Source organism: Stegostoma tigrinum, chromosome 30 (genome assembly GCF_030684315.1).
Source record: "Stegostoma tigrinum isolate sSteTig4 chromosome 30, sSteTig4.hap1, whole genome shotgun sequence".
In the NCBI taxonomy this organism is placed as follows: domain Eukaryota; kingdom Metazoa; phylum Chordata; class Chondrichthyes; order Orectolobiformes; family Stegostomatidae; genus Stegostoma; species Stegostoma tigrinum.
This window is the reverse complement of record NC_081383.1, coordinates 10814880-10828037: the sequence shown is the minus strand read 5'-3', so window position 1 is coordinate 10828037 and position 13158 is coordinate 10814880. Positions and strand designations below refer to the sequence as shown.

The window sequence follows — 13158 nt, the reverse complement described above, 5'->3', positions numbered from 1 at the left end:
CCACCTCACCACTCCCCCAAAAAAACAATTCACCCTAGGTTTACATTGTGACTTCTTAGCAGGAATGACATAGTAATGTAATGGTAGCCTTAGCCAGCAATCTGTCACAGCAAAGATAACAAAGTGTGGAGCTGGAAGAACACAGCAGGCCAAACAGCATCTTAGGAGCCGATGTTTCGGGCCTATACCCTTCATCAGAAAAGGGAAATGCGGAGAAGGTTCAGAAATAAATAGGGAGAGAGGAGGAGGCGGACCAAAGACGGGTAGAGGAGAGGAGAGTATAGGTGTGGAGGTGGGGAGGAGATAGGTCAGTCCAGGGAAGACGGACAGGTCAAGGGGGCTGGATGAGGTTAATAGGTAGGAAATGGAGGTGCAGCTTGAGGTGAGAGGAGGGGATAGGTGAGAGGAAGAACAGGTTAGGGAGGCGGGGACGAGCTGGGCTGGTTTTGGGATGCGGTAGGGGAAGGGGAGATTTTGAAACTGGTGAAGTCCACATTGATACCATTGGGCTGCAGAGTTCCCAGGCGGAATATGAGTTGCTGTTCCTGCAACCTTCGGGTGGCATCATTGTGGCACTGCAGGAGGCCCAGGATGGACATGTCGTCTAAGGAATGGGAGGGGGAGTTGAAATGGTTCGCAACTGGGAGGTGTAGTTGTTTATTGCGAACCGAGCGTAGGTGTTCGGCAAAGCGGTCCCCAAGCCTCCGCTTGGTTTCCACAATGTAGAGGAAGCCACAACGGGTACAGCGGATGCAGTATACCACGTTGGCAGATGTGCAGGTGAACATCTGCTTGATGTGGAAAGTCATCTTGGGGTCTGGGATGGGGGTGAGGTGTGGGGGCAAGTGTAGCACTTCCTGCGGTTGCACGGGAAAGTGCCAGGTGTGGTGGGGTTGGAGGGGAGTGTGGAGCGGACAAGGGAGACATGGAGAAAGTGGTCTCTCCGGAAAGCAGACAAGGGTGGGGATGGAAAAATGTCTTTGGTGATGAGGTCGGATTGCAGATGGCGGAAGTGTCGGAGGATGATGCATTGTATCCGGAGGTTGGTGGGGTGGTATGTGAGGATGAGGGGTTTTTCTTTTGGCGGTTATTGCGGGGGCGGGGTGTGAGGGATAAGTTGCAGGAAATGCTGGAGACACGGTCAAGGGAGTTCTCAACCACTGCGGGGGGACGTGCGGAGTTGCAGTCCTTGAGAAACGAAACGAGGACATTTGAGATGTACGGGAGTGGAATGCCTCATCCTGGCAGCAGATGCGGTGGAGGCGAAGGAATTGGGAAGAGGATGAAGCATTCCACTCCTGTACATCACAGATGTCCTTGTTCTTTAAGGACTGCAACTTCCCCCCTGCAGTGGTCGAGAACGCCCTCAGCCGTGTCTCCCGCATTGCCTGCAACACATCCCTCACACCCCACCCCCGCAATAACCGCCCTAAGAGAATCCCCCTTCTCCTCCCATACTACCCCACCAACCTCCGGATACAACGCATCATCCTCTGACACTTCTGCCATCTGCAATCCGACCCCATCACCAAAGACATTTTTCCATCCCCACCCTTGCCTGCCTTCCGGAGAGACCACTCTCTCCGGGATTCCCTTGTCTGCTCCACACTTCCCTCCAATCCCACCACATCCGGCACTTTCCCCTGCAACTGCAGGAAGTGCTACAGTTGCCCCCACACCTTCCCCTTCACCCCCATCCCAGGCCCCAAGATGACTTTCCACATCAAGCAGATGTTCACCTGCACATCTGCCAACGTGGTATACTGCATCCGCTGTACCCGTTATGGCTCCCTCTACATTGTGGAAACCAAGCGGAGGCTTGGGGACCGCTTTGCAGAACACCTACACTCGGTTCGCAATAAACAACTGCACCTCCCAGTCGCGAACCATTTTAACTCCCACTCCCATTCCTTGGACGACATGTCCATCCTGGGCCTCCTGCAGTGCCACAATGATGCCACCCGAAGGTTGCAGGAACAGCAACTCACGTTCCGCTTGGGAACCCTGCAGCCCAATGGTATCAATGTGGATTTCACAAGCTTCAAAATCTCCCCTCTCCCCCCGCCCCCACTGCATCCCAAAACCAGCCCAGCTCATCCCCGCCTCCCTAACCTGTTCTTCCTCTCACCTATCCCCTCCTCCCACCTCAAGCTGCACCTCCATTTCCTACCTGTTAGCCTCATCCCGCCCCCTTGAACTGTCCGTCCTCCCTGGGCTGACCTATCCCCTCCCTACCTCCACACCTATACTCTCCTCTCCATCTATCTTCTCCTCTATCCATCCTCAGTCCGCCTTCCCCTCTCTCCCTATTTATTCCAGAACCCTCTCCCCATCCCCCTTTTCTGATGAAGGGTCTAGGCCCGAAATGTTAGCTTTTGTGCTCCTAAGATGCTGCTTGGCCTACTGTATTCATCCAGCTCCACACTTTGTTATCTCGGATTCTCCAGCATCTGCATTTCCCATTATCTCTAATCTGTCACAGCACATATTTATGGAAGATATGCCACTCTGAAACTAAAGTAGGCAACAAATTAACGGCCTGCCATGCACTAAATCTCCATTCCAGAAACAAAGGGCCTTAAACGTCTACAGTCAGTGGATCATTCTTATTTCTCACATGCTTGAAATTTGTGTTCTCTGGATAGCTTAAATCAAATAAAACAGACATGCAGTATCTATTTTGTTTAAAACACGTGCTGAATGGATTTTAATTCTCCATTTATCTCCACCCCAACCCCAGCTCAATTGACTAAAAATGCTCACTATAAATTCCTATTTTAACACTTAAATAATAGATGACTGCATTTAAACAGAGCAGACAAGAAGTTAAGCAAAATTTCATTGCACAATTTACAGAAAAAATTAAACACTTAGCCCTACTGTTTACACATTTGATTGTCATATTACATACAGTTAATATTGGATTTTAAAACAATTTTGACTATAGATCATTGTTATTCTTTGCAGAATAGAAATCTCCCATAGACACTCAGCATAGATATTTTCACTGGTGTTCTCTAGATTCTGACTGAAACTGTCAATTTAAATGTTAAGTTGGAACATTTGGAACAGTTGCAACAAAGCTTGCATCCATAGGAATTAAAGGTGACCTAAATGCTTCATGCAATATCTCCTCATTGTAATCTCAAAGCTTCTTCAGGTTGGCGCTTGATCACGGAAACCCTACAAATTTCATTTTATCTAAGGGATCTCTGTCCATTTTGAGCCTTCTGAATGCCTAAAGGTGAGACATTTTGTACTGACACTTATGACTGCTGTTTGGACTCAGGACCAAGAAGATCACTCCAAAATATTTAAGTAAGCTTATGCTTCATGTCAAGAAGAAACTCAATGTGCAAAGATTACAATTGAATATTTTGTTTCAAAGCGTTGATCAGGATAGGGATGATGTCAAAGAGAAGTCCTTGAGTTCATCAGCAGAGATGTTGTCTAGTCAAGAATGTTGCATTATTCTTGTTCACAGAATCCCTACAGTGCAGAAGCAGGCCCTTCGGCCCAACAAGTCCACACTGACCCATGGAGCATCCCACCCAGACTCATCTCCCTATAACCCGCCTAATCTACACAGCCCTGAACACTATGAGCAGTTTAGCACGGCCAACCCACCTAGCCTGCATATCTTTGGACTGTGGGAAGAAACCGGAGCACCCAGAAGAAACCCACGCAGACATGGGGAGAATGTTCAAACAGACAGTTGCCTGAGGGTAGAATTGAACCCGGGTCCCTGGCACTGTGAGGCTGCAGTGCTAACCACTGAGCTACCATTATTTCATTTGTTGTTATTTCAATTATATATTTTAATTGCTTGCCCGACACTAAACATGGATGGTATAATTGTTTGAGTATTTTGAGTATCATAAGCGAGGCAAATCATAAATTGGGAGCTTCTAAACTTCATTTACTTTTATACTTTTTCAGTTCATGTCTATTTCCATGCTTCTATCAGTAGGCTGATGATTATTTAATATTTTTCTCGCTTATATTCACATGGCAGGGCATATCATTCATAAGATTGTTTTTGACCTTTAGGAAACATTGTGACATTGCATCCTCCCCAGGTCAGATTCATGGAGGCACATGGAGAAAAATTATTTCCACCAGTGCAGTATCATAAGATTACCATTGAGGCCAGAGGTGCTGTAGTTTGGGCTGCTCTGCATAATTAATTAATATCAGAAACAACCCTATCTCTTGGTAAGTATCTTCCATTTTATTTAAAACCTTAAAAAAATGCAAGATTAGTCTAGTTATTGTGAAACAGCTAATGTTTAATCAAATTCACTGACACTGAATTCTACTGGAATAACTTTCAGGTGTAAATCCGTTACCAAGTTTTCAGATTGAAAGACGTGACAAATTCTTCCTGTATTCCTTCCTTCCTTCCAATAAAATATTAATCTTACTGTGGTAGATTAATCTAGGCTAGGAGTCAGTTGAGCGCTGAGAAAGTGCACCACTGTTAGGGTGTCACACTGCTGATAAGATGTTTCACTTCGGTGAATGTTACAGATTCTGTAGCACTTTTCAAGGAGGATTGGGGTGATTTCTGTTTTTTTCTAATGACTTTATGTCAATGATGTATAAAACAGTTTCATAATTTGTCTGTAATGTTGACAGATTTTGCTGGAATTTTACAAATGGCAAGCTGGTGCTTCAAAAAAGAATTGCATGAAGCATCATAAGCAATATAAATGCAAGGATCACCACACTGATTTTATTCACCTGAACGTATGATTCACGCTCACATATAATTTTGTACGTGGTAATGTTCTTATGAAGTAGATACTGATGTTTTCTACAGCTGCAACTGACATCCAGTTTCCAGCCAGCTAAAGCAAAGATGGTAGTCTTTTTGGGGACGAAGGGAAGAGAGCAAGTGGTCAGGGCCCATGTGGGAGAGCCAACAACATAGGTAAAGCCAATGGATCTTTTTTGGAGGAGTTAGGATGTAAGTTAACGCACAGAACTGCAAAAAATAAAATCAAATCATTGCTGGATTCTTATCTGAACCACATGCCAACTGGCATAGGGTCAAGCAGAATACAGAGCTAAAGAATGCAGCTCAGAGTATTATGGGAAGAAAAGGATTCGATGCACGGGGCAGCGGCATCAGCAGTCAGGGAGTAGCAAGTTTTTTCCCACTGGGATAGACTCCATCTGAACAGTGCTGGGACCAGTTTCCAGTCCATTTGTGTAACCTGGCCTCTGCACAGGACTTTAAATAAACAGAGGTGATGGAATAGCCCCAGCCTATTCAGCCTCTCTCTGTAGCACAACCCCTCCAACACTGGCAACATCCTTGTAAATTTTATCTGAACCCTTTCAAGTTTGACGACACCGTTCCTATAGCAGGGAGACCAGAACTGAACGTGGTATTCCAAAAGTGGCCTAACCAATGTCCTGTACAGCCTCAACATGACCTCCCCAATTCCTATGCTCAATGCACTGACCAATAAAGGCAAACATACCAACACCACCTTTACTATCCTGCCTATGTGTGACCACTTTCAAGGAACTATGAACCTATGATCCAAGGTCTCTTTTTGTGTAGCAATGCTCCCTCGAACATTACCAGTAATTATACAGGTCTTACCCTAATTTGCCTTTCCATAGAATAGAATCCCTATAGTGTGGAAACAGGCTGAACAAGTCCACACCGACTCTGTGAAGAGCATTCCACCTGGACTCACCCCCATCCTATCCCTAAACCCTGCATTTCTCAGGGCTAATCCCCTTAACCTACACATCCCTGGACACTAGCGGCAATTTAGCAAGGCCAATCCACCTAATCTGCACATGTTTGGATTGTGGGCGGGAACTGGAGGAAACCTGCACAGACATGGGAGAATGTGCAAACCCCACACTGACACCTGAAGCAAGAAATTGAACCTGGTCCCCTGGTGCTGTGAAGCAGCTGTGCTAACCAGCCCCCACCCCCACTAAGCCACCATGCTGCCCAGTTCCAAAATGCAGCACTTCACATTTACCTAAATTTAAACTCCATCTGCCACTCCTTGGCTCATCATCCCCTCTGATCAAGGTCCAGTTATACTCTAAGGTAACCTTCTTGGCTGTCCACTACACCACCAATTTTGGTGTCATCCGCAAATTTACTAACTAAAACTGCTGGTCACAGACCCTTTAGTCTGAAAAACAACCTTCCATCACCACTCTCTGTCCCCTAACTTCAAGCTAGTTCTCCCTGAATTCCATGTGATCTAACCTTGTTAACCAGTTTACTGTGCGGAACTTTGTTCAACACCATATGGATGTCAATACAGATCACATCCACCACTCTGCCTTCATCTATCCTCTTTGTTACTTCTTTGAAAAACTCAATCAAGTTAGTTAGACATGACTTCTGACGGATGAAGCCATGTTGACTATCCCTATTTGGTCCTTGCCTTTCCAAATACATATAAAGCCTGTCGCACAGGATGCCTTCCAACAACTTGTCCACCACTGATGTCACACTCACTGGTCTATGGTTCCTTGGCCTTTTCTTCCCACGTTCTTAAATAGTGCCCCCACGTTAGCCAATCTCCAGTCCTCTGGCACCTCGTCTGTGGCTATCAGTGTTGTTCCAATATTGTCCCTAAGAAAAAAAATGCCATTTCTTTGTATAGTTCGGACATTGCTGCATCTTTTTTGAGGCCCAATTTTGATTAATAAGAATGGGGCATAACGTTTACCAGATAAAATTGCCAATGTAAAGCAACCTGTGATCCATTCTGCTCAATTTCCAAACCAGTGTACTTAAACTCCTTGTAACCACACATTTACCATAGCCAATTCACCTAACCTGCAGATCGTTGGACTGTGGGAGAAACCACAGCACCTGGCAAAAACCTACACTGATACAGAGAATGTGTAAACACCACACAGTCACCCAAGGCTGGGATTGAACCCAGGTCCCTGCCACCATAAGGCAACACTGCTAACCACCTGAGCCACTGTGCTGCTCTGCTAAACTTGTCCTCTAGTTTGTAACCACTAAAATTTCTCAGTGACACAGACTTCTGTAGTGATACCACTGGTTTGTACTGTATTTCTAGCTCTTGATAAACTATGCAATCTATCCTGCCTCTATCATTCCTCTATGTGGACTGCAATTATTTGACTTCCTCCTGACTACAAACAGGATTCATTTCAATGGCTCGTGATGTCTTTCTAGGATCATGTTCTGTTCCAGACCCACTGAGCTTACACTGCATTTTCTTGCCTTCCGTTTTTTGTACGTCATGTTCCCAATCCAGGGGCCTAACTTCCTGCCCCTCATCCTGTATACCCGTCCAGCTTTTACATTTTCCAGTGATCTTCCTGGCTTTAATAATAGTTACGTTTCTCGAATGACCAGCCCGTCCTGGAAAATATTTGACTTTAGTGCACACTTTAGGGACCAATCGCCTCATATCGACCATTTAGACAAGTCAATGAATTGGTTTGATCCTTATAGCTATGTAAATTTGCTACAAGGTGTACCTGGCTCTTCGTTATTTTCTAACATTTCTTCAGAATCTGCAAATTTGTAATCCATACCAAGCAACCTTGAAGCATGTACCCACACTCCATGTTGTTCAATGATTGTTTTTCCATCTGAACCAATTATCTCCCTCTGGTCTCTCCATTCTTCAAGCCCCTCTCTCCCTCTTATACTAAACCACATCTTCCCAATTAAAACTGGGTTTCCAATCATCTCAATTTTAAAGCCCACCAAATTCTGAGAGTTGGGCTTTGAATAAAAGTCTTTCTTGTGCAATGTATTCAATTGTTGCAAAGTACAGTTAATTCTAATTCTTCCCAAGTTGGGAACTGATCATATTCATGAGGGAACTTTAAGTTACTTTCCAAATACTAACAGATGTTAACAGCATCATGCTGTTCCAAGGTTTGTGTGTGACATTTGGCATTGGCGTGCCATTGTGTCTTCTGTTTCCTCTTGTCTCACCAATTATCTCCTTTGCATTAATAATGCTGGAAAGGAATGCTTTCCTAGTTATTTTTGTGCTTCTAACATTTGTTCTAGCAGTGCATATTTATCTGCAAATTTATGTTAAATGTAGAAGTCTGTCCCGATTTGATACTTGGCATATTAATTTAAATGCTAGCAGAGTGCGTAGAAATTTACAAGTGGAATTGCAGCAGTCTTGCATACAATCAACTGAATTCCATTCATGTATTATCCTCAATCTTTTTAAGTTTATCAAATTCCGACCATGCCTCACAAGCTGTCAATGAATAATCTTTATGATAACATTTATCTATGAAAGCTAACAATATGCTCAAATGTTCGTCTGTTGAAATCATAAAGTACCCATTCCAAAAATACTTTGCTTTTTCTGCTTCTGTATGGTAATGAACATGCTAAGGCCATGTCATTCTTCCATTCTGGTAAAGAGGTCACCCAGTTACCAAGCAGAATGACTCACATATCAGCATGACAAACGAGCTGAATCCCAGAGGTGATGTAAGAATGACAGCTCTTGACATCAAGGCTGCATTTGATTTGGTTTTTAACATCAAGGAGCTCTGGCAAAACTGGAATTAATGGCGACAAACTCCCCCCAGGTTGAAGTTATACTTGGCACAAAAGTGGATGGTTTTGTTTATTGGAGTCATCTCAGCTCCAGGACTTCTTTGCAGGCGTTCCTCAGAATAGTTTCCCAGGCCTAAACATCTTCCTCTGCATCATCTTCTGTCCATGATTAGGTCAGAAGTGGGGATGTTTACCAATGATCGCATAATGTTCAGTACTATTTGTGACACCTTAGATACTAAAGAAATCCATGTTGAAATGCAACACGATCTGGACAATAGCCAGGTTTGGGCTGACAAGTCGTAAGTAATATTCATGCCACACAAATGCAATGACCATCTCCAATAAGTGATAATCTAATCACTGTTCCTTGACATTCAATGGCATTACCATCACTTAATCCCCCACTACCAGCATCCTTGAGGTTATCATCGTCCAGCAACTCAATTGGACCCATCAAATAAACTCAGTAGCTACAAGAGCCAGTCAGAGGCTAGGAATACTGCCATGAGTAACACACTGCCTGACTGCCCAAAGCCCTTCTACTATCTACAAAGCACAAGTCAGGCGTGTGATGGAATACTCCCCACTTGCATTGATGGCTACAGCTCCAACAACACTCAAGAAGCTTGACATCATCCAGGACAAAGCAGCCCAGTTGATTGGCACCATAACAACAAGCATCTGCTCCCTCCACTACTCACGCTCAGAAGCAGCTGTGTTCACAATCCACAAGATGCACTGCAAAAATTTACCAACGATCCTTGGATAGTACCTGCCAAACCTATGACTTCTTTCGTTTAGAAGGACAATGGCTGCAGATAGGTGGGAATAGCACCATCTGCAAATTCCCCTCCAAGCCATTCACCATCCTGACTTGGAAATGTATTGCTGTTCCTTCACTTTCGCTGGGTCAAAATTCCGTAACTTCCTCCTTACTGCTGCATGTGGACTGCAGCAGTCCAGGAAGGCAGCTCACCACCAACACCTTGAAGGCAACCAGGCATGGACAATGCAACCTGGCCAGCCAGCGATGCCCAAGTGCCACGAGTAAATTAAAACCAAATTAGGTCTGTATTCTCTGGAGTCTAGAGGCTAAGAAGCAATCTCATTGAGACCCACTTGGTTCTGAAGTGGCTTCATAGGATAGATCTGGAGGAATTGTTTTCGCTGGGTCAGGGGATCTAAAATGCAGGGCCACAGTCTCAGGATTATATTGGAGCATGATGAGGAAACAGTTCTTCACTCAAAGGTTGTAAGTCTTTGGAAGTGTTTGCAAAAGAGGATCATGGTTGTCCATTCGAATGCATTTAAGACTGGGATAGACGGATTTTGGTTCTCTTAGCGAATCAAGGGATACAAAGGGCAAACTGGAAGATGGAGTTGAAGCCCAAGATCAACATGATTGTAATGAATGATGGAATAGGTTCGATGAGTCATTTGGTCCACTCCTGCTCCTATTTATTGTGTTTCATACGCCTTCTCTAAGTAACCATTCTGGGAGGCAGCAGTCTCATTTGGGAACAAAGCTTAGCAACCCAAGAAGAGTGGATAAGTGTGCCACTTCTGAACAGATAACCTACTTGGGCATTGTTTAAATATTTAAACAAAACATCCCTCCTCACATGATGTTGTAGAGGTTTATAAAATCATGCAGAAAACAGATAGGGCTAATGGTAGGTATATTTTCTGTGGTATGGGGGATTTCAAGATGAAAGAGCACATTTTTAAAGTGGGAGAAGAAAGATTTTAAAAAGACAGGAGGGGCAGAGTTTTTGTACATAGGGTGGTCTGTGTGTGGAATGAACTGCTTGAAGTAATCGCGGATGTGGGCACAATTACAACGTTTAAACGATGCTTGGATAATACATGAATAGGAAAGGTTTGGCCAGCAGCAGGCAGGTGGGACTAGCTTATTTGGGATTGTGTTCAGCACGGGCTGGTTGGACCGAAGGGTCTGTTTCCGTGCTGTATGACTCTGACTCACAGTGCTTTCTCACTCCATGCCCTATCCATGCCACCTAATACACTGAACACACCCCATGACCCCTACCACCTCCATGCCAATCTATAGCCACCATCATCGACCCTAATAATCTCTGTGCCAACCTATGTCCATTTACCCATTTTCCATGGTCCTTCATATCCACTGTGCCCACTTACTCATCGCTTATGGCCCTTTGCATCCCATACCATAGTGTACCTATCTCCCATGCCCCCTCATACTCCCTATGCTCGCTGTCATCTGTTATCTGCTGTTATCATCTCCCAATGCCAACTCATCACTTTCCATCCTTTGCCTTTCTCTCTTTTCATGCTGACTCACCCAGCACCAACCATGGGCATACCTCAGGAGACACGCTGACAGAAAATAAAATGGTGTTTTATTGTTTGTTTATATGCTTGTCTATTGACAACTTCACAATTGAGAAAGAAACAATAATAGATAACAAAACACTAACACATTGAAATTCCTTCAACAAATCCAAAATTTCCATTCTATGAGCAGTTGGAGCTATCCATCAAAATTGATAGCCACCTCATTCTGAAAATAATAGTTCTGGAAATCAGTCATGTGGCAGAAATCTTATAGTGACTGCTTTTTGTAAATTTTCCTTATTACTGTTACTACATACTTTATACTTTTGCTAGCTAGTTTGAAAAGGAACTCTAGAAAGTTACACCGCCAGGACTGCTGTGTAATCTGAGAGAATGAAGGAATTCTTGTAGCTTGTCAGTGTTAAGTATACCTGGAACCTGAGATAAACTATTCCTGCCGAGGGCCAAATCCACCGAAGATTCTGTTTATTGGAGGTTGAGTTGGAAAGACTGAGACTGCACGTGGAGACACATATCTGTGACAGGTGACATGTATATTTGTAATTATATTACCTGTAAATTTGTTGTATCAATTATATAAAGTGATATTTGCCTGTACATTCAAAATATCCTTTAATTGTTTAAATTATATTATTTTAGTTGCTTTGTAACAGCAAATGTTTAAAAAGTGAAATTTTGTCAATAGGCTTTCTTTCTATTTGTGTTGTGGAATTTCTTCCTTTTTTAAAAATGATCAGAATCTACCAGGATTATAAGATTGAACATCAACTTGTGCACTTGAAGCAAAGGCAGCTTCATAGCCATCAACAACAAAAGCAGACATATTGAGGCTAATTGTAGAAACAGTCACTGAATGCCATCTTCGCTGAAACTTTCTAACCGTTCTGTACAGACAGATAAATTGAGAAAAGGATTAATCGCAGGCTAGAATAGTTTATAAGTAAGCAACAAATCTTGGGTTTGACATGGTTTCATTGACTTGGGAAATATCTGATTTCTTTCAGTGAAGCCTATGCAGAATCTACAATGCAGAAACAGGCCATCTGGCCCAACAGGTCTATAACTATATAGAATCCATTTAAGACGGGCTCACTTAAAATACTGAATGCTGAAGTTTTAAAAGGTCAAAATTGGATTAACATCAGTTTAAGAATCAGGAACCAACTTTAAATACTCAAAATTAGAGAAACTGAAGGAAGCATACTTTTAACTTATATGTTAAGTAAGTGACACACTTACTATATTTGGGTGAGAAAGTCGTATCAAAACTCCAATTTCAGTCCTTGCAATCTTCTTATCAATCTGTAAAAAAAAGTGAGGTTTCTTAATTACATTTAAATGGTTCCAAGGTGTTTATAAAATATCCCATGTTGACTCAATTAATTTATTACTTCAGTAGAAGAGTCACTCCGAGTAGAAAATTCTCAAATTTACACTAAAATTGTTGGTCAGAATGATATTCAGCTCGGTATCCATTGGTTAGATAATGAAAGATTAGATAATGCCATACGTGTTTTGCTATAAAAGTGGCTCTTTTAGAAATGGAAATGTTGGGTGTCTGAAAGCAATTAATATGTAAATTCATGAATGCTGCTTGGATGAAGGAGTCGAAAGTGTCTTTCTCTTCTCGGTCTATGCCCCAGCAACAGATGAATACTTTCAGGAAAGGATGAAAATTGGTTAGAAAAGGACAATCAAAAAAACATTGTAAACTCTTAACACAAATTTTTCACGTGCTAAGGAAGGCATGATGGTAGTGAAATTGACTGAGAGCAGGGTGTGAAGATGATGGGAATTCCTACCCCTGGAACCAGATACAGGACCCATTTCCACAGGAGTGCGCTGCAGAACCACATCAGCCTCCTGGTTGGCCAGCTTTTGGTACATCATCCCATTTAGACTGCGGACAGGCAAGCCTAATGAAAGGGCTGGCGGCTCTGGAACCTAACCAGTGGCGCTACAAGAGGTAACAAAATGTGAGGCTGGATGAACACAGCAGGCCAAGCAGCATCTCAGGAGCACAAAAGCTGACGTTTCGGGCCTAGACCCTTCATCAGAGAGCTCCTGAGATGCTGCTTGGCCTGCTGTGTTCATCCAGCCTCACATTTTGTTATCTTGGAATCTCCAGCATCTGCAGTTCCCATTATCTCTCGCGCTACAAGAGGTGGTTGCTGCTGAGGCAGGCTGGAAAACATAAAGGCACATCAAAATTGAGGAATTTATATTTTTAAAAAATACAGCTGACTTTGCTGGTAAAAGGG

General features: G+C 43.3%; 1 protein-coding gene across 2 annotated transcripts in view; it reads right to left on the bottom strand.

Moving 5' to 3' along the window:
- LOC125465805 (calcium/calmodulin-dependent protein kinase type IV-like) overlaps positions 1–13158 on the bottom strand; it is a 150639-nt gene that overhangs the window by 67865 nt on the left and 69616 nt on the right. For both annotated transcript variants that reach the window (XM_048559678.2, XM_048559680.2), the window contains exon 3: positions 12137–12199. In XM_048559678.2, the coding sequence (XP_048415635.1) occupies positions 12137–12199 (63 nt within the window). The remainder of the gene's footprint in view (positions 1–12136; positions 12200–13158) is intronic.